At 33.5% G+C, this 20,956-nt stretch overlaps 1 protein-coding gene across 1 annotated transcript in view; it reads right to left on the bottom strand.

Annotated features, from left to right (window-relative positions):
- Cad89D (cadherin 89D) overlaps positions 1 to 20,956 on the bottom strand; it is a 278,532-nt gene that overhangs the window by 188,523 nt on the left and 69,053 nt on the right. The window contains exon 4 of the mRNA XM_089594166.1: positions 10,493 to 10,651. Within this exon, the coding sequence (XP_089450292.1) occupies positions 10,493 to 10,651 (159 nt within the window). The remainder of the gene's footprint in view (positions 1 to 10,492; positions 10,652 to 20,956) is intronic.

The raw sequence follows: 20,956 nt of genomic DNA, 5'->3' as shown, positions 1-20,956 counted from the left end.
GCTCGTAGCAGAGTGGGTAAGGTACAGGACTTACATGCAGAAGGTCGAGGGTCCAAATCTCTTTATTGGAAAATGTTTTTTTTTTTTTTTTTTTAGAATTTTAAAAGAAAAAAAAATTCAAAGTCAAAGAAAAATTACTGTGGGGAAATAAAATTAAAATTTGTTAAAAAATTAATTACTTGGAAGTGTGAGGGGAAATGGTGGGTAAAGGTGTGCAGAAGAGTAACACGGCACGGTTGACAGATATACATATATAGTGAGGAGAGGGGAAGTGTGTAGAGAACACTTGGTGAGGAGGGACGGGGTGAAGGGAAAAACTTGAGAGGAAAAGATTTCTGATTCAAAAAAAAAAAATCTGTCGGTTTTAAAATTCCAGCCCCCCGAGTAACGCGACATAAAGAACTTCGTTCTAAAAAGCAGCTCTAAACTACGGCAAGTCTATCTTAAACCTCTTTGAGATTCTTAGGAGTAAAAGAAGATTGCTCGAAGATCTCAAGCCTTCTAATTATATACAACATAGAGGCTGGTGAAGATTTTAACATTTTTATCATTTCATCTAGTTTATCAACATAAGCCTTGATAGAAGTGTTACTTGCTTTAATCTTCATTTCTAGTTGAGTGATTAAAGAACAAGGAGTTCATTAAATTCTTTATGTCATCTAGCGTAGTGCCTTCAACAGTATCCGTTCGGGGCCCTTAAGCGGGTCGTTCGTCCTACGGCTTCATTCTTTCTCTTCACTCCCTCTTACCCTCTTCTACTGGTCTGAGATGCTTCAAGACGCTCAGCTTAAGACTCTCCTCGAGACTTACTCGCGATCTCTCGCTTGAGCAATGGCCACCGCCACTGCTGCTGCCACGTATTTCCCGTCACAGTCACTCTCAACATCTTAGCTACTATGTGTCCCAGTAGTCGCGTTCACTTTTATCTTGTCCTTTTTCACTGGCACTGCTGCGTCTCTGCAGCTCAGCTGTCTGCCTGTTGGCATCCTTTTCTCCTCCTCTCAACGTTTATACAGCTCCCGAAAAACAAACAAATTCGGAGGAGCTTTAAATGAATGCTCTTTGTATATACAAGGTATGCAAGGTATGCAAGGAAACAACGAAGGGATGAAATAAAAAAAAATTAACAGAAAAAAGTAACGAGGTGAGAAAGAGAGACAAGATAAAGAAAGTGAGGAAAAATATGAAGATCAGATGACTTACGTAGACTTCTTTGATAGTGGAAACAATAAATTCATTCTTATTTGTGAGCATCACCAAAGTTTTTCAAGCTGTGATGTAGGAACCCAATCTTGCTGTCCCATACAAACTGTTCAAAATAGTGTTGAAAATCTTCTACAGAAAGAGCATAAAAAGTATTGCAGTTTTAGTACATCAAAAGACAGCTCAGAGTTCTATAGGCTTTCTTTATTTCACTAATATTAAGACAGACGATGGAATGAAACATATGTGTGGAGAATCTTTGAATGTATTTTCATTGCTATTAAAAATTTTTGAGAAAAGTCTGAACAATTAAAGTTCAAAATTCAAAGTCAATTTGAAAAAAAACTGTTATTATTTATTATCTGTATGAAAACTAGTTTTTCAACTGTAAAGTACTTTTACAGATAAATAGAAGGTCAGTGTCGTGTATTTTATATGATGTTTTACATTATTTATTGCAAGCTTGGAAACCTTTTGTTTTTTGGCCAGAAAAATAAGTAGTAAATGAAACTATGCCAGAATTTTGTAAGTCAGAATTCAAAGACTATAGAGTGATAATTGGCTCAACCGAATTTGTAATTCAGTCGCCATCATCTATAGAACATAAAGCTCAATTCTACTCCAGCTATGAAAAACAATACAGAATCAAAAATATCATAGGATGCACTCTTTGCAAATTTATACGTTTTGTCAGTCAATGTTTTGGTGGTCGAGCAACGGACTCTCAAGTCACAGTTTCATCGAGATTCCTAGGTTCACTAGAGCCTGGAGATCTGATCCTAGCTAATAAAGGATTTCCTCAGATACGAACTACACTAGATCAAGCAGGAAAAAATATTGTGCTGATTAGAGAATTACGCAAAGAGTTCGAACATTCTAAATAGTTAGCAAATTTACCATTGACGTGTTAATTCATTGTGATGACACTGTTTTTATGACATGTGTGCTGGTAAATAAGCAAGCTTCCATAATTGCAAGTAAAAATAATTGATTACTGGGTATTAAATATGTAAAACTAACGCCCCCTCCCCCCGAGACTCACTAAATGGAACTCCATCATGTGTTCACATGTAATGTGAAACGTTTTCAATTAAAAATTTTACATCTATTCCTAACACTTCTCAAAACAAAAATCTTTTTATCAAAAACATGTTTGTTCGGAATCCATACAGTTTATTTGGTCAAGTAAAATGCTGTAAGCAGTGGAAAAAGTATAATTATGCTGAAAAGTACCATGTATTTTTTATGCCATAAAATAATCGTTGGCCCTGAAGGGCCGTTGATTTGCAGTTCTTCCCGTACAATCTACGAAAACAGCTATTTTTAAAAGCTGTAAAGATTTAACACTGACAAAAAATACACAGTTAATCATAAATTTTGCCTCTTATCTCACAACTTCATTATCAGAGCTTTAAAGTTCTGCAGCTTCATCTCTACATTTTTCATCACCACAAAAACACACATTCCACCTATTTCAAAATCTGGAAAAATTTAAGAGATGACTGTGAGAGTACAATAAAAAGCTAATCTCTCACGTGATGGATTCTTTATTTATCGATTTTGACGCAGCTGTTTCAATCTCGATGTATGTTTTGCGTCAGTTTCTTGACACCTCAAATTGTATTTATTAGATGCATTTGAAGTTTTCCTTCCAATTCACCTTCTTGCGACTTTTGGTATGCTTAAAATTTTTGTGAGTCCTAAAGTCTGGTTTTTGTCAACATTGTTAAGTTGTAATATATTTGTTGGTAAGGTAGTTCGACGTCTGATGGCCCTAAAAAGGACCTGTGAGCTAAACTCTTTCTTGACTGAAGTTTCCAGCAAATATGATTGCCTCTATACCTCAGGGTGATCTCTGGCCTATTATTGTAGCACCACACTGATCGAGAAGAAAACTACAACGTTTGACGCTTTGGAGCTAGTTGTAGAGCTCTTTACCAACGTCTCCTGATGTTACGCCAAAGACGTTGGTGTCTAAGGCACCTTTTTTTGCATACTCAGATGTTTCAATGATCTAAGGTAAGGAGATTGATTCGTGATATTTGCCTGTTGAAGACTGTACCGTTTGCTAAAGTTTATTTTTCCTTCATAGCTGTTAGGTTCGCCCAGCACAGACCTCGGGGAGGTTCGGTGATTCCTGGTTGAATGCTTAAAGTCGAAAGGGTAATATAGGATTGTCGATCACCGTGATTCCCAGACTTGCGACAAGCAACTCCGCTCGTAACGTCTGCCAGTGAATGACTGACTTGGTTTAATAGTGACCGGCTTTATATAATTTTTTATTTGACAAATCGTTGCCGGAAATGATAGTAAAAATGTGTTTGTTGTCAAGTTAGTTTAAACTTAGTTGGCCCTTAAAAGAACCGATAAGATTGATGGTTACGTAGAGAACGTAAATACTTATCGTTGCCCTAAAAAGGGCCAGTCGTGCTACTTCCAGATATTCCTTATTATTATTCGTAATGATGGAGAGCTGGCTGCGGGTAGCTTGACTCTTACCCTCGGAGTCTCCGTGGAGACTTGCATTTGTAATAAAAAATTCTCTGACAGTACCAGGCTGGATGGTTGAACGGCCCCAAAACTCTGAAGTACTGGAGTAGGTTGTGGTCTGGCTAGTTACGTCTTCTGGTATTCCGCTAGAGACGTTATCGTTAGGAATATTTTTTTGATAGTGGCACTCGTCAATCCTCGTGGTTCAGGGTGGAATAAGACGTAGGTCGCTTGTCCATTGAAGAAGAGTGTTGTCGGTAGCCAGGATACCAAGCTGCACAACTAACAACTGTATTTTTGATGTACTGGTGGAAGACAGCTGTAGAAATCTTCGAGACGCTCCAGCCTATTATAACCGCAATTATTTAATTCTATTACAGGTAGCTTCAATTTTTTGTCTAAGCCACCTACTAGATCCTATGGAACTAACTTGAAAAGCTAGCGTATTTTTGTAAAATTTTGAGCTTAATTATTGCTATTGTTATTAATTTTTTTAAGATAAAAACTATACTAAAACTATCCAGGAAGTGTCAATAATCAGTACGCAAAATTTCAGCCAGATCGGTTGAGTATTTTTTGCGCTTAGCGATTACAACGGTCTTAGCAACTTGTAGATATTTTAGCAATTTATAGATATCTTTTTCCAGTTATGTATTTTTTTTTTAATCAAACAACTTCTTTAACTTTTTTTTGTTGATTAAATAAACAGGAGGCAACAGATGATTAAAATAAAATTTCTTTAACAGAGGAATCAGATTACCTAAAAAAACGTCATCTATTAATAGGCTGACTACACAGCTTACACTTGGAAACTAAATAAAAGATAGCATTCAGTAATACTATGCATATACATCAGAACTTGTTACTGTGCATAATATTTGTGTGTGTTTTTTTTTTTTTTTTTTTTCAAGTAAATCTGGTTGTTGTTGATGTGTAAGTAAGGCATCTTAAATTTGTTTTTCTCTTTATCGCAAACGGACATAGACTTGCAGCTTCAAGGACACTTAATCTTAAAAATCTTATTTATGCTTAGATTATCCTTGTCGATGATAATCTATCAGCACTTAAACACAGCCAAGAATGTAAAGGCATGACCAGACAAACGACTTCTTTAACAATACTGTTAGTGAGAGAAACATAAGTTCTGAGAGCTTCCTTGTCATGTTTTTTTACCGTACTTTAGTGAATACAATTTAATTGTCGTTTAACTACTTGAAAAATTACTATTTCCTTTCCACTTGTTTTTCTATTAGTTTTATTTATATGAGGTGTGGAGCTGGTGCATATCCTAATTTTTCTTATTGTATACCACTCTTCCCTGTTGCTTGGGTCAATTGTGTTAATGCAGGCTTCAATAATTCTTTCTTCAGGTATGCAAATTTTTGTGTATAAAATTTATTAAATTGTCCCTCAGTAATAAATACTTTAACTAAATACATAATGCTTGCGCTTGACAGCATTATTGAGTTTAATATCACAGCCTCCATCACCACTGTTCCACTTCTCATCACAGCCTTACTTATAAGCTCGCTTAAAATTTTGTGATAAATAATGTATCCTTATTGACATGCTAAAATTATAATATTATTCTTAATGAGCAAGGGATGGCCGCAGCATCATAAAATTCAACGTAAAAAAGGATTGATAATTTTCACTAACTTATTGAAGGTATTGCTTTTAAAAGCATCAGTAATGACTAAGAAGCTTTGCGTACTATATATTATACCATATATCCTTCCCTAAGTGGGCATCAGTGGGCTTGTCCCATTTCTATTCAGCAGACATTTTAGTTGTGCTTCTGTCAGTATTAATATAGACAATCAATGCATAAATATGTTCACATTTTTTTTATTCCTTTGCTGCACATGTACAAAAAACATGTGTCACTATCCTTTCTCTGTCTAACTGTAAATAATTGAAATTTCGGGGTTATATTAAATAAATTAACACTCGCAATAATTATAGAAATACGATAGAAACTTCTAATTGTACATTGTACGGATGCTCATTTATACTTGTGGTAAGGATAATTGTTACTTTTTAACTCTTCTACCCTGTTAACATGCAATACCGCAAGTTATTTTCTTTTTTTTTTTTTTTTCTTAAAGATCAAAAACAGTTTTACAACTAATCAGAACAAAGCCTATTCTTATTAAAAAATTTGTTACCTTATTCTTTAACTTATAAGTTTATTCTACATTAAATTATACATATTTATAATATCTCCTACAAACAACCATACATCTAAGTCATTCTTAACGAAAGCAGATGTTTGACGTTGTTTCTCTGTCTGCTTTTGTTATTGCTTGGGCATTCGTATGTATATTATACATACTGCTCACCTGTTTCTTGGCTTTGCCCTTCATATTTGTTGATGATACACAGCACTGAGATAGGCTAAAAAATTTTTTATGGATAACTCATTACACAAACTTTCATATATTAAAAGTGCAGAGTACCACGAGCTCACAACTGATTGGAATGAAGATTTATGCCACAGCATTCGAATATATTACTGCACAACAATTGGCTTACAACGCGTTCAGGTCTTGGAAAAAATCTGCTAGAGGGCTGCTGGTCTTCATCCTCACAGCGAATACACTGCCACCAAAGCTCGAATTTTTGGGTGAGGTAGTAAGAAAAAGTTGTGAGCATAAAATAAAGAATATAATAGAGCACGTGTGTTGCGCACACACCTTTCTATTTATATTTTTATTTATTTAAATTTAATCCAATTTTCGTTTTTTCTTTGTTCTAACTGTATTGATTTTAGTTCTATTTTTGCGTTCATTTTTCTTTATAAAAAAAGGGTTCTTTTAGTGTCAAAGAAATTTTTTCCCTTCAAAGAGTTGTGTAATAAGTTAAGTTACCTCATTTATACATAAAAAACAAAACATTATCATTGGCTCAATACGTATTAGAATTGAAATACGTGGCTAAACTCAAAAGGTTACATCACGACAGTACACAGTGGTTATGAACACTGTTTCACTGGGAAATAGTAACTGACCTTTCTCCTTGCATAAAGAAAATTTTCCAACAATCTTAAAAAAGTATAATTCTGTCTCTTTTATCTTAAAATTAATGGCCACGCTAAGAATGTACTATCCTGTAAAACTACTGATCGTTAGTTGAATTTACTAAAATATCAACCATACTAAAATATTAATCATTAATCAGATAAACTTTTTACAAAAAAAATGAAAATATGCAAAAGTATTTTTAACAATGGGTCCTCAAATCTCAACCGAGAAGGGCTGTTACCGAATGTTTTTAAAGTTATACTTCTATAAGCACGTTATGTGCGGGAGTAAATCAACAATTTCAGATTAGTGACCTTGAGAAAATGTGTAACGGAAATGTATTTTACATGTTACTTCCTCTTCAGAGCGCAAATATATGCAACAACGCTGGAAATTATTTGTTTCGTTTAAACATACTTGCATACACGCTCTTACGCATACTTAACCCTTTCTTTCATGTGTTATTAAAAAAAAACAACTTGTGGATTTACTCAAAAATATTATAAATTTATCTAAAAGTAATATTTTACACAAAAAAAATTGGAAGATATTAACAGATCATCTAATAAAATTTTACGTCATTGTTTCCTGATATTACATGTCAATTTGAAATTTTTTAAAAGGGAACATAAAAACAAATACAATTCAAAGAGCAATTTTTTGTGGGTACGTTTGATGCTATTTTCAAGATACGTTGTATTTTTGAATGATACTTCTCGAAAAAACCTATATGTAATGAGCATCCTGAAGAGACATTCACTGGCATGTAATACTGCCCTATCAAAGAAAGTAGTACGACAGGATGGTTCTTCATCAGGACGTTCATTACGCATAGCGCTTTGGGTAGAATCTTTCTGAAATTTTAACAGGATATTTGTAATAATCTTAGAAAGTCACATGTAAAATTAAAGACTGTTTCGCGACACTATTTTTTAAATATCAAACGTTGAAAAAACTTCAACTTAACACATAACCGATGAAAAACAGTAGCCGATACTGCCATATGGTTGCTCCCCCCATACTGCACTCTCTTTATTTCCCCTCTTACTGTAACGAACGTCCTTAAGCTTTAAGATAAAATTTAATTTTGGGTATGAAATATTGACTAGGAATAAGTGTGTGAGCGTTTGTGATGGATGTCAGCGTGATGCTAGAGATGTAATCAGCGTAGGTTCATTGATTAAATGTTAAAATATTAGTTGAAACCACACCCAATAAATTTAGGTATGCTCATTCCAACGTTACAATATCGTTTTATAGAAGATTCATATATATTCATAATGATATTCGTCTGCTATCTGATTTCATAGAAGAAAAACTTTGAAACTTGGACACCCGAGCACCTATTTTCCACTGGTTCTTCAAACACGAATAAACAATTTGGATACATTGCTTACTTATACATACAAATACGTATAAAATTGTCCAAAAAAGTTCACTCCGTCCAGTACAAAAAGAAAGCAACAGCATCTGACATGATTTTTATAACAATGGTTTTCATTTGTAAGGTGTACCATACAAATATTTACCATGACAATGTCCCTTTATGCTGTATTGTTTCTCTTGTAAATAGCTCATTATATACATAGGTCACATTCACAAAAAATGCGATATTCCATGAAGCCTATGTTTAAAAACAACGGATCGAGTGATTTCAAGTCAGAACTTTTCTAAACGGTGTATACCAATTCTTTCTAATTGCAATTTTGAGAGCGTGTGGAAAAAATTATTGCGTGGCCGTAAAGCTGAAAAAACAGGTCAAAATGCTGTTACCATAATGCAAAGAATTTGAAAATTTCGTTTGTTGCAGCTTCTAGTACCTAGACGTTGATTTTTTAATTTTTTCACGATATACTATCCAAAAGTATAAGGTGTTGAGCACTTTATCTTGCAGTTTAGAACCAAAAAAAAATTTTAATTTCAGGAACGGAAAGTTTTATTTGTGAAGCCTACTTTTCACATTTTTGAATTGCGCACCACGAATAATTCAATTGGTCAAGTGATTAATTTTCGGACTTTTGGAATGAACCGTTTTGTATTCTGAAGTGTACAAGAACACTGAAAATTTTTTGCAGCCCTAAATTTTAATTTGGTTATTTTTAGTATCGTCAAAAATACAGAGCGTTATTCCCGGTAAAATAGGCGGTCATAACCTAACTCCCCGAATCTCCGACTATAGTTTTCGAAAAGGTGTAGAGTGCAGATGTGACAAACGAAATTTTGTTGACAGTTTTACCTTGGAGCTTTACAATCTCAAAAAAGTACCGTTACGGTAATGACAAGTCTGTTGTTACCGTAAAGCTCTGTTTGAATTTTTTAAAAATTACATTTAAATTAACATGGGTTTTTAATAAATTGTCGTAAAACTGGACTCAAAAGTTTCCAACTATTTTCGACATTGTATAACTTTAAAAAACTAAAAAAAAATTAAAAAGTTCTAAATATTTTATTGGAAAAATCTCAATTTAGGCGTGAAAACATCGCAGTTTTTGTGAAATAACCCGTATACGTCGATGGCTTGGAAAAAGAAAAGCTTAACTCATATTTCTCTATTTGAAATTAGATTGAAAAATTTTAGTTAATCTTATTTTTCTCTGAGCAATCTATATATATATATATTGCTTAGAAAATAAATACATGCATACCTACATACACACAGTTCCTCAGATAATATACAATAACTAAAAATCTTGCATTAATGTTTTAAAATCACACATCAATAATAATGATCCAGATTTAAAAAATAAAAAAAAAAATTTTAATTCGTGCAGCTGCTTTTGTTGTTTTAATTTTTTATTTAAATTAAAAAAAAAGGAACCACGTTTATTATAGATTTTTAACTCCTGCAACACAAATAATAAAATGATAATGAACTTAAATACCTGCCTATTCTAATAGAAAAGGAAGGAAAAATGTTTGATTAGTATTTAAAATCCGTATGCTTTCTAATCGTATCTTGTAAAACTTTTCTAGTCATTCTATCGGAAAGAAGAAAAATATTGTTTTAAACATTGTTAACCCAACACTCTTTTGTTAGTAAACAATGTTATAATGTAAATATTGCCAAAGTAAAAACATTTATCAATAAAAAACAGTTTCGTTTTACAATTAGTTCACATAAAATTGCACTTACATAAGAAAAATGAAACTTATTTCCGTCACAACACCTACATCACTAAAAGATTCTAGCTGCAAAATTATAATCCCTTATATAATCGGATGGTATCAACGAAGTTTGTCAATGTAAAAGCCTTATAATATTTAAACTTATCCTATGAATCAGAAAAAATTAATGGTGTTATATGGCCAGGCAAATACCAATTTGAAAAATGGAATGAAATTAACGTAGTTAACTCGAACACGACTAACAAAATTATTCATATAATTTTTCCACAGTACGTACTAACGAAATGACATAAGGTATACAGAAAATAATTCATGAGTAAAGTCAAAACATACACTAGGTTGACATGTACGAAGTAGATTGATATCCTGCTACATACTAAGTTTACAAGCATTATGCAGAGAATAAAAAATGCGCATCATTCATTTAACCTTCGTGAGTATATTGAAAGTGGAGTAAAACGTATATAAAGTATATATTATTGTTTTAAGGCTTTCATTTTGAATTTTGTCAATCTCTACTTCATTTATGCTAATTCTTATGCTAAACATATATCTATCTTCAAGAAAATAATAAATATTTTGATAAGTGTATCATGTTCCAAATTTGGCAAATTACAGAGAAGGTAAAATGTAAAACTGGAAGTACTTACTGAGGAGTTTGTGCCATCCACGTGATTACAAAGCAGGCGAAATTTAAGCAAAGTAATAGGTTCATCGGTATCCACTAATTCTTCTAGTAATTGTGCTAGTACAATGGAGACGTGAGTTTTGTTGATATTCTTGTAAGCAAAGTATCTCATATCTTCTTCCTGTGTGATAAAAATCGAATTAAGTTGGAGAAATTATTTATTCTTAGGATTAAAATTTTAAAAAATAAGTATAATCATACAAAAATTGAAAGGTAAGAAAACTTTCTGAGCCATAAAACATTATTTGATCATTGAATAGAAAATGAATCAATCTAAATTTATATTCAGTCTGGAAATAATAATAAATTTTTTATTTAATTAAAATATTTATTTAAATTTTTAAAGACGTTGTAACTTCGGTGTGTTAAACTGTAGCTTATTCCTATTCCCAAAACATTACTGTTTAAGGTAATATGTACAACTAATTATAATAAAATAATTAAAGTCTAGAAGACCTCATTAATTTTATTATGAATATTGACATTATACTGCAATTATTAATCTTTAATATGTATAGTCATAATTGTGTACAAAAAATTAAAAGAAAATCCATTATCATAATGAAACAAAGTTGTTTAAAAGATAAGTAAAATATTAAGAGAATTTCCTCGATCTTCAAGAATCCTTTTGAAGACACCGTGAGAGAGGAACTCTTGTCAGAGCCATGTATTGTAGCTGTAAGCTGTAGCAATTCCAATTTCACACGTAACTTAGAGCTCATGCGCAGTGACAGAGCTGCTATCTGCTGCACAGTCGTGCGAACGCGTGTGTAATATATTATGTCAAGCCTTTACAGAATCACAACAGATGTCTCTAAATCGAGTTCTCAGCCCATTTTGTATCCAAAATTTGTAGGTATACGCCACATGTGTGAGAATTAGGCTGCGTATACATGGAGTTTTGAACTTCCAGGACCATAGTGTGAGCAAAGTAGATTTTCGACTGAGAAATCCAGACTGGGCCAAAAAAAATTTTTTTGTACAGATCTCGAGCCCTATAATAAACGTTATTACTTTTAGACAAAAAAATTGTCAGCAAAATTGTAAAATGGCCAAATCAGGTTTTTCTCTTCTATCGGAAAAGCTGTGATTTGGCCAAAAAAAATTTCTGCATAAAAAAGATGCGCAATTTCAAGACGAATAAAATGAGCCCCGGTGAACTCAAATTGGCCTTATCGTTTTTCCGCAAATTGCCAAAAAGTGCTAGTTGCACCCTGTTTTTCAGTATTTCATAACTGGCTTTCTAATTAATATTTTTAAATCAAATTTTAACAGAATATGGATTTCTAGATTCTTAATAAACTTACAAAATTTGAAGACGATCGGATTCAAACATTTTGTCAAATAAACTAAAAAGGTCCTTCCAAAAAATAGCTCTAAAAAAGTTGTTAGACAACATAGAGCCATATTTCAAAATGTTTTCTTTTAATAAGATATTAATCTAACACTGGTTCAAATCTCGTATCTCTAACTTTTCGTAAGTATCCTGAAAATGTATCGGAAAATAGTGTTTTTTCGCCAAGTACTAGCAGTGGTTCACGGTGGCGCTGGTTTGATCGCGCCACTAATTAAGGCCACGCCCTCTGACTTGCAGCGCTGGGCCAATCCAGCGCCACCACTGGTATTTTGTGAAAAAACACTATTTTCCGTTACATTTTTAGGATATTTATGAAAAAATAAGAGATGCCAAAACTTAACCAGTGTTAGATTGACATCATATTAAGAGAAAACATTTTGAAAAATGGCTCTATGTGGTCTAACAACTTTTTTAGAGCCATTTTTCGCAGGGACCTTTTTTTATTTATTTGACGGTTTACAAAATTTTTGCATCCGATCGTCTCGAAATTTTGTAGGTTTATTAAGAATCATAAAACCCATGTTCTGTTAAAATTTGAATTCAAAATATTAATTAGAATGTTAGTTATGAAATACCAAAAAACAGGGTGAAATTGGCACTTGTTGGTAATTTGCCGAAAAACGCTAAAGCTGATTTGGGTTCACCAGGGTTCATTTTGTTCGTCTTGAAATTGCATATTTTTTTTATGTGGAACGTTTTTTTTGGCCAAATTACAGCTTTTCCGATAGAAGCGAAAAACCTGATTTGGCCACTTTTACCATTTTTTTTTACCTTTTGCTGACATTTTTTTTGTCTAAAAGTTGTGACGTTCGTTATCAGTCTTATTTTTTTGGACCAGTCTGGATTTTCATCAAGTAGAGGTAGTTTTACTTTAGTTTGGTGCGAGTAAGGAGCAATAACATATACTCTTTTTCTCGCACTTACACAGGCATATTGGCTGGTCCTGAAAGCTCAAGGCTCTATGTATACGCAGCCTTACGCAACTGACACTCGGTGTATCAAATAAATTTTGGGAGATTAAACTAATCTATTGTTCACCTTTGAGTGTCATATATTGAGTCATTGCCATAGGTACTGCGACGTTTTTTTTGGTATATGTAGTCATTTGCTGATAAGTAAGTTACTTTTACTTAAAACGTATAATGTCGTGGGGTCACTGCTTATTCTCGTAACGATGGAATAACATTCTGTTTTATTTTAGAAATACTTATATATCGATATTATCCCGACCACTAATGTTCCTCGTACATATGAACAGGAAAGAAACAAAGAAATGTGCTTATAACTTTCTTATAGATGTGATACTTGCAAATCTTATAAGAATATGTTTGCAGATTATGCTCGCAGATTAATGTTAGTAGTAAGTGATAGTGCTCTAAAAAACAAAATAGTGTGTTGTGCCAACTATTATCTGCAAAAGATACTTACCCTAACTCACAATCAGATCTCTTTTATGTATTATTTATCGAAGCTTAGTGTTTAGAACTTCAATTTATTTTAAGTAGGTATATGCATAGGAATTGATTTCTTTGAAACGAAACGGTTGGCAACAGAAAATCGAATGAGTTCATCTCATTTTTTTAAACTCTATTCAATTGAAATTTAAATCAGGTGTTGAAGAGATCAGTTTTTTAAGTGAAACTTCTTTAGGCGGGCCTTATATGGGGAGTTAACCCGTGAAATGAGCAAGTGAGCGACCGTGTTTATATTAGATATCTATATATATTGTCTATAAGTATACCAGCGCTAACTGCGCTACAGGCTCTGTCTGTCTCCCTTCCTCTCTCTCCCTCCCTCTTGTAAGCGCACAATAGTGCGCCGCAATTACTCTATCTATACATATAATACAACTTTTCTCTATCTCTCTATATATAAAGTAAACAGTCAATCGATCCGAAAAATCACCAGCGAAAGCGAACGGATTAATAGTCGAGCGGTCACCCATCTAACTACCAGTAACGGCCAACTCTGTTAAATTTTTCAGATTAGCGAGACTGCAACTCTATCGCTGCGCCACCGTGTCGGTAGTAGGTGTACCTACTGCTGCATGGTGAAAATCGTAACGTGGCTGTAATACGAACTAAACTGGGCCTCTGTTACAGCTAAAGTACTGTCAGATAAATAATGTCTGACACAAAACATCGCTTCATCTCTTTGAAGTCTTCGAAAAACATAGCAGTGATGCTAACAACCAAGAGTTCTCGTGCAAGCGCACAACGATTTTACTATCTCCACGTCAGGCAGGCACTGCCAGGCAGTGGAGGGAGAGCTCCCCCTATCGTATCTTTAACCTAAGCCCCGCCCACTTTCACACAATGGAAAAATGTTGGGCACGCAGCGCCCCCTAAGAAGCAGTCGACAAGACGCCGCCACCTGCAATACCACAGCTCGCCCGTTTTGAGCGCGCAGTTAAAAACGGCTTCCCCTTATATATCATGATTAGTTTACCATGTAAAGTGTACTTAAAATTAAAATACTCTTTCTTTTTCCGGACCCGGAGTACTTGCTATTCCAGAATACTCTATTCATTTTTTATTGTATAGTACTACTCCTCACCTTATTAAATACATCTATAAACAAAATCTGTGACTGTGTCGAGCCTTCATAGTGTAATCGATCAGATTCAAAAGTTTATTGTAAACTTACTTTTTTTTTTTTTTTTTTTTTTATTAAGTTAATAATCACAATTACAATCTACTGAATACAGCTATTGTAAAAACCTATCAATAAACCTTGAATTGTATTGAATTGAATGAGTTGTTATTGCCTTTTGAACATGACGTTACATAACCATTTCTAATGAAATGGGTCCACTGGTTACAAACGCAATAAACATTTGTTTTTAAATATGTTTATTGGCTTCCGCAATATTCACATATCATCACAATAAATCTTAAAGAAGTCTAGCTACAGTGATGATACGTGTGGTATTAATTATCAACTTCGATACCTAAGGTTTAGTTTGTAAACAGTATACATACATATAAATTTACGTATACACATAATATTGTATATTTATGTATAGTCTACATCCTTAGGCACACTCATATTCTGGATATCTCATATATTTAATACGTCTGATCGTCATGCTACAGAAAACCTTTTAATTTGCCCTGAGGCCAGGAGACAATTCCAAACCTAAGTGTCCAAATGTATATAATTTTTAAAATCCCAGGTCCACACATTCTTAAGCTGACTAAGTCCTGCAGTTAACTTACCATTTTATCTGTTATCAAAAATTTTTGAATGAAGCTTATGCGATTCTAAGATTGAAGTTACAACGAAAAGATTACCACGGGGTTAACATTTAACATTACATTTAAAGCTAATGTTTAAAAAACAACGAAGATCGTATAATCGCAATGGCATCATCTGCTGCTCAAACATTGAGCTCTTGCGAGATGACACATGTCCGAAAATACGCACCAATTACTAATTTCATGTAAAGAGAATTTCAAAAAAAAAATATTAATGATCAACAATTCTGTCTTCTCGTTATTAAAAGTATAAATCTCCTTAAAAAGGAAAGTAAAAAAAACTGCAGGTGTAAAAATATCCAGTGAAATAGCTTAATATTTACCTAATAATAGGCAAACACTTCTATTGCAAACAGCTTAAGATTACTTATACCATTTCTTGTTATTTTGATTGAATCAATCAGACAAATATTTAGCAACTGATCCTATGCGTTAACTGTAGTATGTCACCGACGCAACTGAATCCTCATTTAAATCTTGACCAAATTTAACTATATTAAACTTTAAATTAAGACAGACAAGATGTAACGTTCCTAAAGTAGATGCCTATACGTAGAGAGTAGTAATATTTTCGTTGTGAAAAAACTGCTTATAAACTGGCTAATATACTGGTGAATAGTATATTATTTCACGCAGTGATGATAAAAGTAACATTTGTTACACATAATCCTTATTTATGGCGTGGCTTGATGACTGATAGTGATAAAGGACCATTCCATTTAACAAGGGTAGATAAACCTGATAAGACAGGTCATATGATAAAGACAACCTTAGCATCTAAGGACTGGACTAAGTCTACAATGTTAACCAAAAACTATTTCTCAATGAGATAATCCTCAAAGCTTTTACCCTGTTCGCTGTTGCAAGCACAAAGAGTTATAAGCTTGATCTGCGACCTATCAAAGTATAATATCTTAGATTGACACTCAGTTAGAGTAGATATATGGTACAGGCATGTAGCTAAGACAATTATTCATACAATAGACCAACATCTACTTTCAGCTTATCGAAGTCCAAAAAGAACAAACAGCCTCAAGAAAATCATGTTTTGTTGCTCCTGTGACCCATGATACACCATCTCCATTCGTTGTTACTCATCTATCTATGATCATCCACTTATCCTTAAAAATCTACCATACGCATCAGGCAATGAGCCATAATAAGTGTATACTTAATAAAAGCGTGTAGCCTTTAGAGCATGAGTTCACTAAAGCCCCTATTGTTTAGAATATTAAATCCTCAACCTTGCCTAGAGGTTTATTTAGTTTACCTCAAAGAAAAAGGTGCATCTGGCAAGAAGCATGAAAAATCCAACCTGTCAAATAGAATATGGAGCAGAAGGGTGATCGACGCGCAGAGAAGCGCACAGCGGTATACTCCGAAAGGCTGACACTGCTCCCCGTTCCAGGCCGGTCACCACCGTAAGGGGTTTTCAGCCACTTGCTAGTACTAAGGGAATCGGAAGAACTACCACCTGCGCCCAGCGAAACATGCCAGTGGTCTGACTTGGAAAAATTTACGTGCCCGTTGGTCGTGTTCAGCGTATCGCCCATGCCGCACGAAGGTAAATTTTATCGAGTACCATGGGCGCTGCGCTTGAACCGGGACGAACGCTTCTGTCACGATCATCAACTGTCCCGACTTTTGATCAGTCATTCCAGAGCCAACCGTTCGACAACAATTTTAACGATGATCGTGTCCACGGGGACCGCGAGGAGGCGCGTTTGCAAGCTCCCGCCTGGAGCGACACGGTTAGCATGTGATACGGGCAGGGACGCAACTCCCTGGCGGCTGGACCCTTAGGCCGCACACACCCAGCTTTCAAAATTTTGCATTTGCTACCGTCCTGGCTTATTCTACAGATGCTGCAGATTTTACAACACTTTTACAGTGTTCTGAGAAAGCCAGGAAGACTTCAGGACCTGATACAAAGAACTCGTTGTTCCTTGGCCATGTCCTTTGCCCCGTCGTGTCCATGAACCGCTTACGACTTTCAATTGTTCTTGGACATTTTGAGAATCGGTGCTCCATGGTATCTACGGCGCCACAAGTGCAATGGTCATCGTCTTTTAAGTTAAACCTGTGAAGGTTCGCATTAAAGTTTCCATGACCCGTTAACACCTGAACGCATGCGTGGTCTGGTTCAAACCATTTTGAGTTAATTCTCATTCTGACGTTGAGAATATGGAGCAGCAAGTCATCTGTCTAGAAAGTTTACTTGCTGTGCATAGGATGAAAAAATCCTCCTCAGTTGTAGCAATAATGTCCTTAGCGCATGCCTCCAACCGTGGCTCTTTTAGCAAAAAAAAAAGGCTGCGTCTGATTTCCGAACTTTAGCCTCTTATCTCCTGATTACGGCTTAGTCCTGATATTAGATACCATCCATAGGTTCTATAATCATAAGTTTTACTCTTGACCTTAGATCATGACCTGGCTCAATCAAAACAGTTTGAGTCTTGACCATGGCTCATGTCCAGGCTCAGTCATAAGATTTTGACTATGTCCGTGGCTCAAGTCCAAGCTCAGTCATTTTAGCTTCGACACTTGTCTAAGGCTTGGGGCCGAGGCTTAGTAACAGCCTCATTGCGTTTGTCCAAGGCGATTTGCCAAGGGGCACTCATGGCATTCAGGACTATTGCGGATTGAATAACAGAGCAATGTCATATTATGTACAATGTTAAATGCTGCATGGCAATTGTCTTGCATATTTTCTGCTCGTTGTAAATAAGTGCTTTGGTGACAAGTATTTATGTTAAATTAAAATGCTTTTTAGTGATTTTTAAATAATGGAGTCAATACTGTTTGGCAGTCTTTCTGCATGTTTTCCCAGCGTTGTAAACAATTGCTTTGGTGGTGGATATTTAAGTTTAGTTAAAGTGATTTTTAGTAATGTTTAATTATAGTGTTAAATTCTGCCTGGCAGCTTTTTTGCATATTTTCTGCGCGTTGTAAATAAGTGCTTTGGTGACAAGTATTTGTATTGAATTAAGATTCTTTTTAGTGATTTTTTAATATAGAGATAAATACTGTCTAGCAATCTTCCTGCATGTTTTCTGTGCATTGTAAATGATTGCTTTGGTAAACACATATATACTAGTGGGGCTCCACCCCCCTGTGCGCTTCACGTGCTAACTTCCCAACTTTTGAATCGGTTAAAAATTTAACTTTTGAATAAATCATATCGTGGAGCTTAGGAGTATCCGATAGTAGCTAAGGAAGGCTAAAATTATTTAACTTGGTAGAATATAAATGAAAATTAAGATCATTTTTCTTATATTTTACAACCATTCTGATGAATGATATAACAACTCTGCATCGCTGTGTTACTATGCACGTATATACTATTATCATTGGCACAGTAAGAAACCTCGTCAGATTTAATTGTGCCATCAATGACTTACACAACCAACGGGTGTGTAATCTTTCATTCGGTGTGCTATAATTTAATTTAATTTCAAGTCGTTTCTTGGCGTCGTATGGAATATACATATGCCAACGGTATGATGTAGTACTTCACTAACACATGCTGCCTTCTGGTAATTAATTTTTTGATTACATCTCAACGCTACTCAACACTAATTTTCCGCTCGGTTACGGAAGTCAGAGCGTGAAAGTGTATTTTTATTAAAATAGAGGTGAGGGGACTTTTTTCTTTTTCTGATGTGACTCTGGCTACTTCTGCTATATGTAACCGTAGCCTGAAATTTGCAGTTTACAGGGTACTCTCATGAACATTATTATAATGTTAATATTTTTATATCATCAAGCTGCAATTAATATAAGACTTGAGAAGTATGTAGAGATCTAACTAAGACTAAAGGTAAGTAAGCATTGTGAACAAAAATTTTATTACGTATAAACTTATAATTAAAATCATGTAACCGAAATTTGTAACTTCTAGGTTTGAAAAAAAGAATTTTTGACTAACAGCTTTGAAGTAAACATCACTGTTGAAATATAATTACTATCATAGTGTGCTGTTTTGATGTTAAAAAAGTGAAGTTTTTAATGTAAACGATAATAAGTTAATGTTATTTTTGTATTGCACGATTATAACATAAAAATAGAATTGTCTTATGATACAGAGCTATGATGTACTGTTATTGGTATTTTATAAGAAATATATTTTTTTTATTTTTGTATTTATAATTTTATCGTTATTCATTCTCAATTTTTTTAATTGTACAGTAAAGTAATTGTTGGAAAATTACATCACCACGTCAAATTTTTATTTTCACCTTAATTTGTGATTCCTGTATAGGTCAAAATAACATCAAATTATCTTAAAAACATTTAATCTATTGTTTGAAATAAAGAACACGTAAACCTTTTACTAAAATCAAATATTCTGTTTGTGTTAATTATTGATATTATACAGTTTTGCCAATGTTTCTGCAATGTCTTAATAATAAATCTTTTCTTGAAAATTTTTTCCCACATTCCGAGCATACTATATTATCATCAGACTGATGAATCGTTTTATGTCGTCGTAAATGTGTTTGTCTCTTAAATTATTTTTCACAGATAATACATGGTATGATTTTACCATTTTCCATGTTCCAATACATGACGCAAATAATGATTTTTTTTATTTTATGATGATGTTACATTTTGTACATTTAAAAAATGATTTTTTATGCTTTTTTTATGATACATTAATTTTTCCTTATTACTAAAAACATAGGAGCAATGTTCACATTTAATTAAGTTGATTATTCTGAAAAAAAATAACTATATACGATTTGTATATATTCCTCTAGAATAAAACTCTAAAAATCGTTGATAGTACGTTGAGAGACTTGTGTAATACAAAAATTCTCTTTGGTAATAAATTAATAGTATTAGGGGGGAATTTTCGACAAATCCTTCCAGTTATAAAAAATGGTAATAAAACTATGATAATAGAAAAAACTATTAAATCATCATTTCTATGGAACTGCTTCAAAATTTTAAGATTACAAAATAATATTCGTTCTAGTGATAAAGAATTTTCAAAATTATTCTTAAGAACTGGAGAAGGGTACATAGAAATATTTAACATTCCTAAATCCTGAATAACAGATGATGTACCAAAATATTTGGTAATTACAGCAACTTTATTGGTAATAACGTAATACTAACTTCACATTATAAATACACTTTTTTTTAAGCAATAAGATTTTAAGTAAATTAAATGGAGAAACTAAAACTTATTACAGCGTCGATACTGCAACCTACAAAGGTGTTGATAATTTAGATGATAATATTTATATGAATTTTCATTTATTTTCTCCTGGTCAGTTGTACAAAAAATCTTTATTTTCTCATGGTCAATTGTACGTGGCTTTATCGAGATGCAAAAATAAAAATGGAATTTTCGTTCAACTTAATAGAGAAAATATTTTAGATATTGAAAATATAGTTTGGAAAGAAATTTTTGATTATAAGTAATAATGTATTTAATAATAACAACATAATTTAAATATTCTTGTATGTATAGAGAAAATTTTTTACTTACAATGAATGTATCCCATAAAAGTATAGTGTGTTCAATTTCTACTGTACCAATTTCAACTAATTTAAAACAGAATAGGAATAGACCTCACTTTTCGTGGTTTGATAGGGCTTTATAAGTTGACTCATAAAATGAGTCATCTTAATGCGAAACTTCCACGGTTTGTATTACTGATAAACTAAATGTTATCTAAATTTATGTATCTACTGGTATTATTAACTCATTTACAAAATAATATAATACATACACATAAAAATTTTACGCATAGTTTATCATAAGTGCTAACAAAAAAAAAGTTTAGCACACCAAGAACTTTGT

This window comes from Copidosoma floridanum, unplaced genomic scaffold (genome assembly GCF_036245765.1).
Source record: "Copidosoma floridanum isolate Cflo_tuat_1 unplaced genomic scaffold, Cflo_Japanese_pri ptg000021l, whole genome shotgun sequence".
In the NCBI taxonomy this organism is placed as follows: domain Eukaryota; kingdom Metazoa; phylum Arthropoda; class Insecta; order Hymenoptera; family Encyrtidae; genus Copidosoma; species Copidosoma floridanum.
Note: the sequence above shows the minus strand (reverse complement) of the source record. Positions and strands in the feature narration are given on the sequence as shown.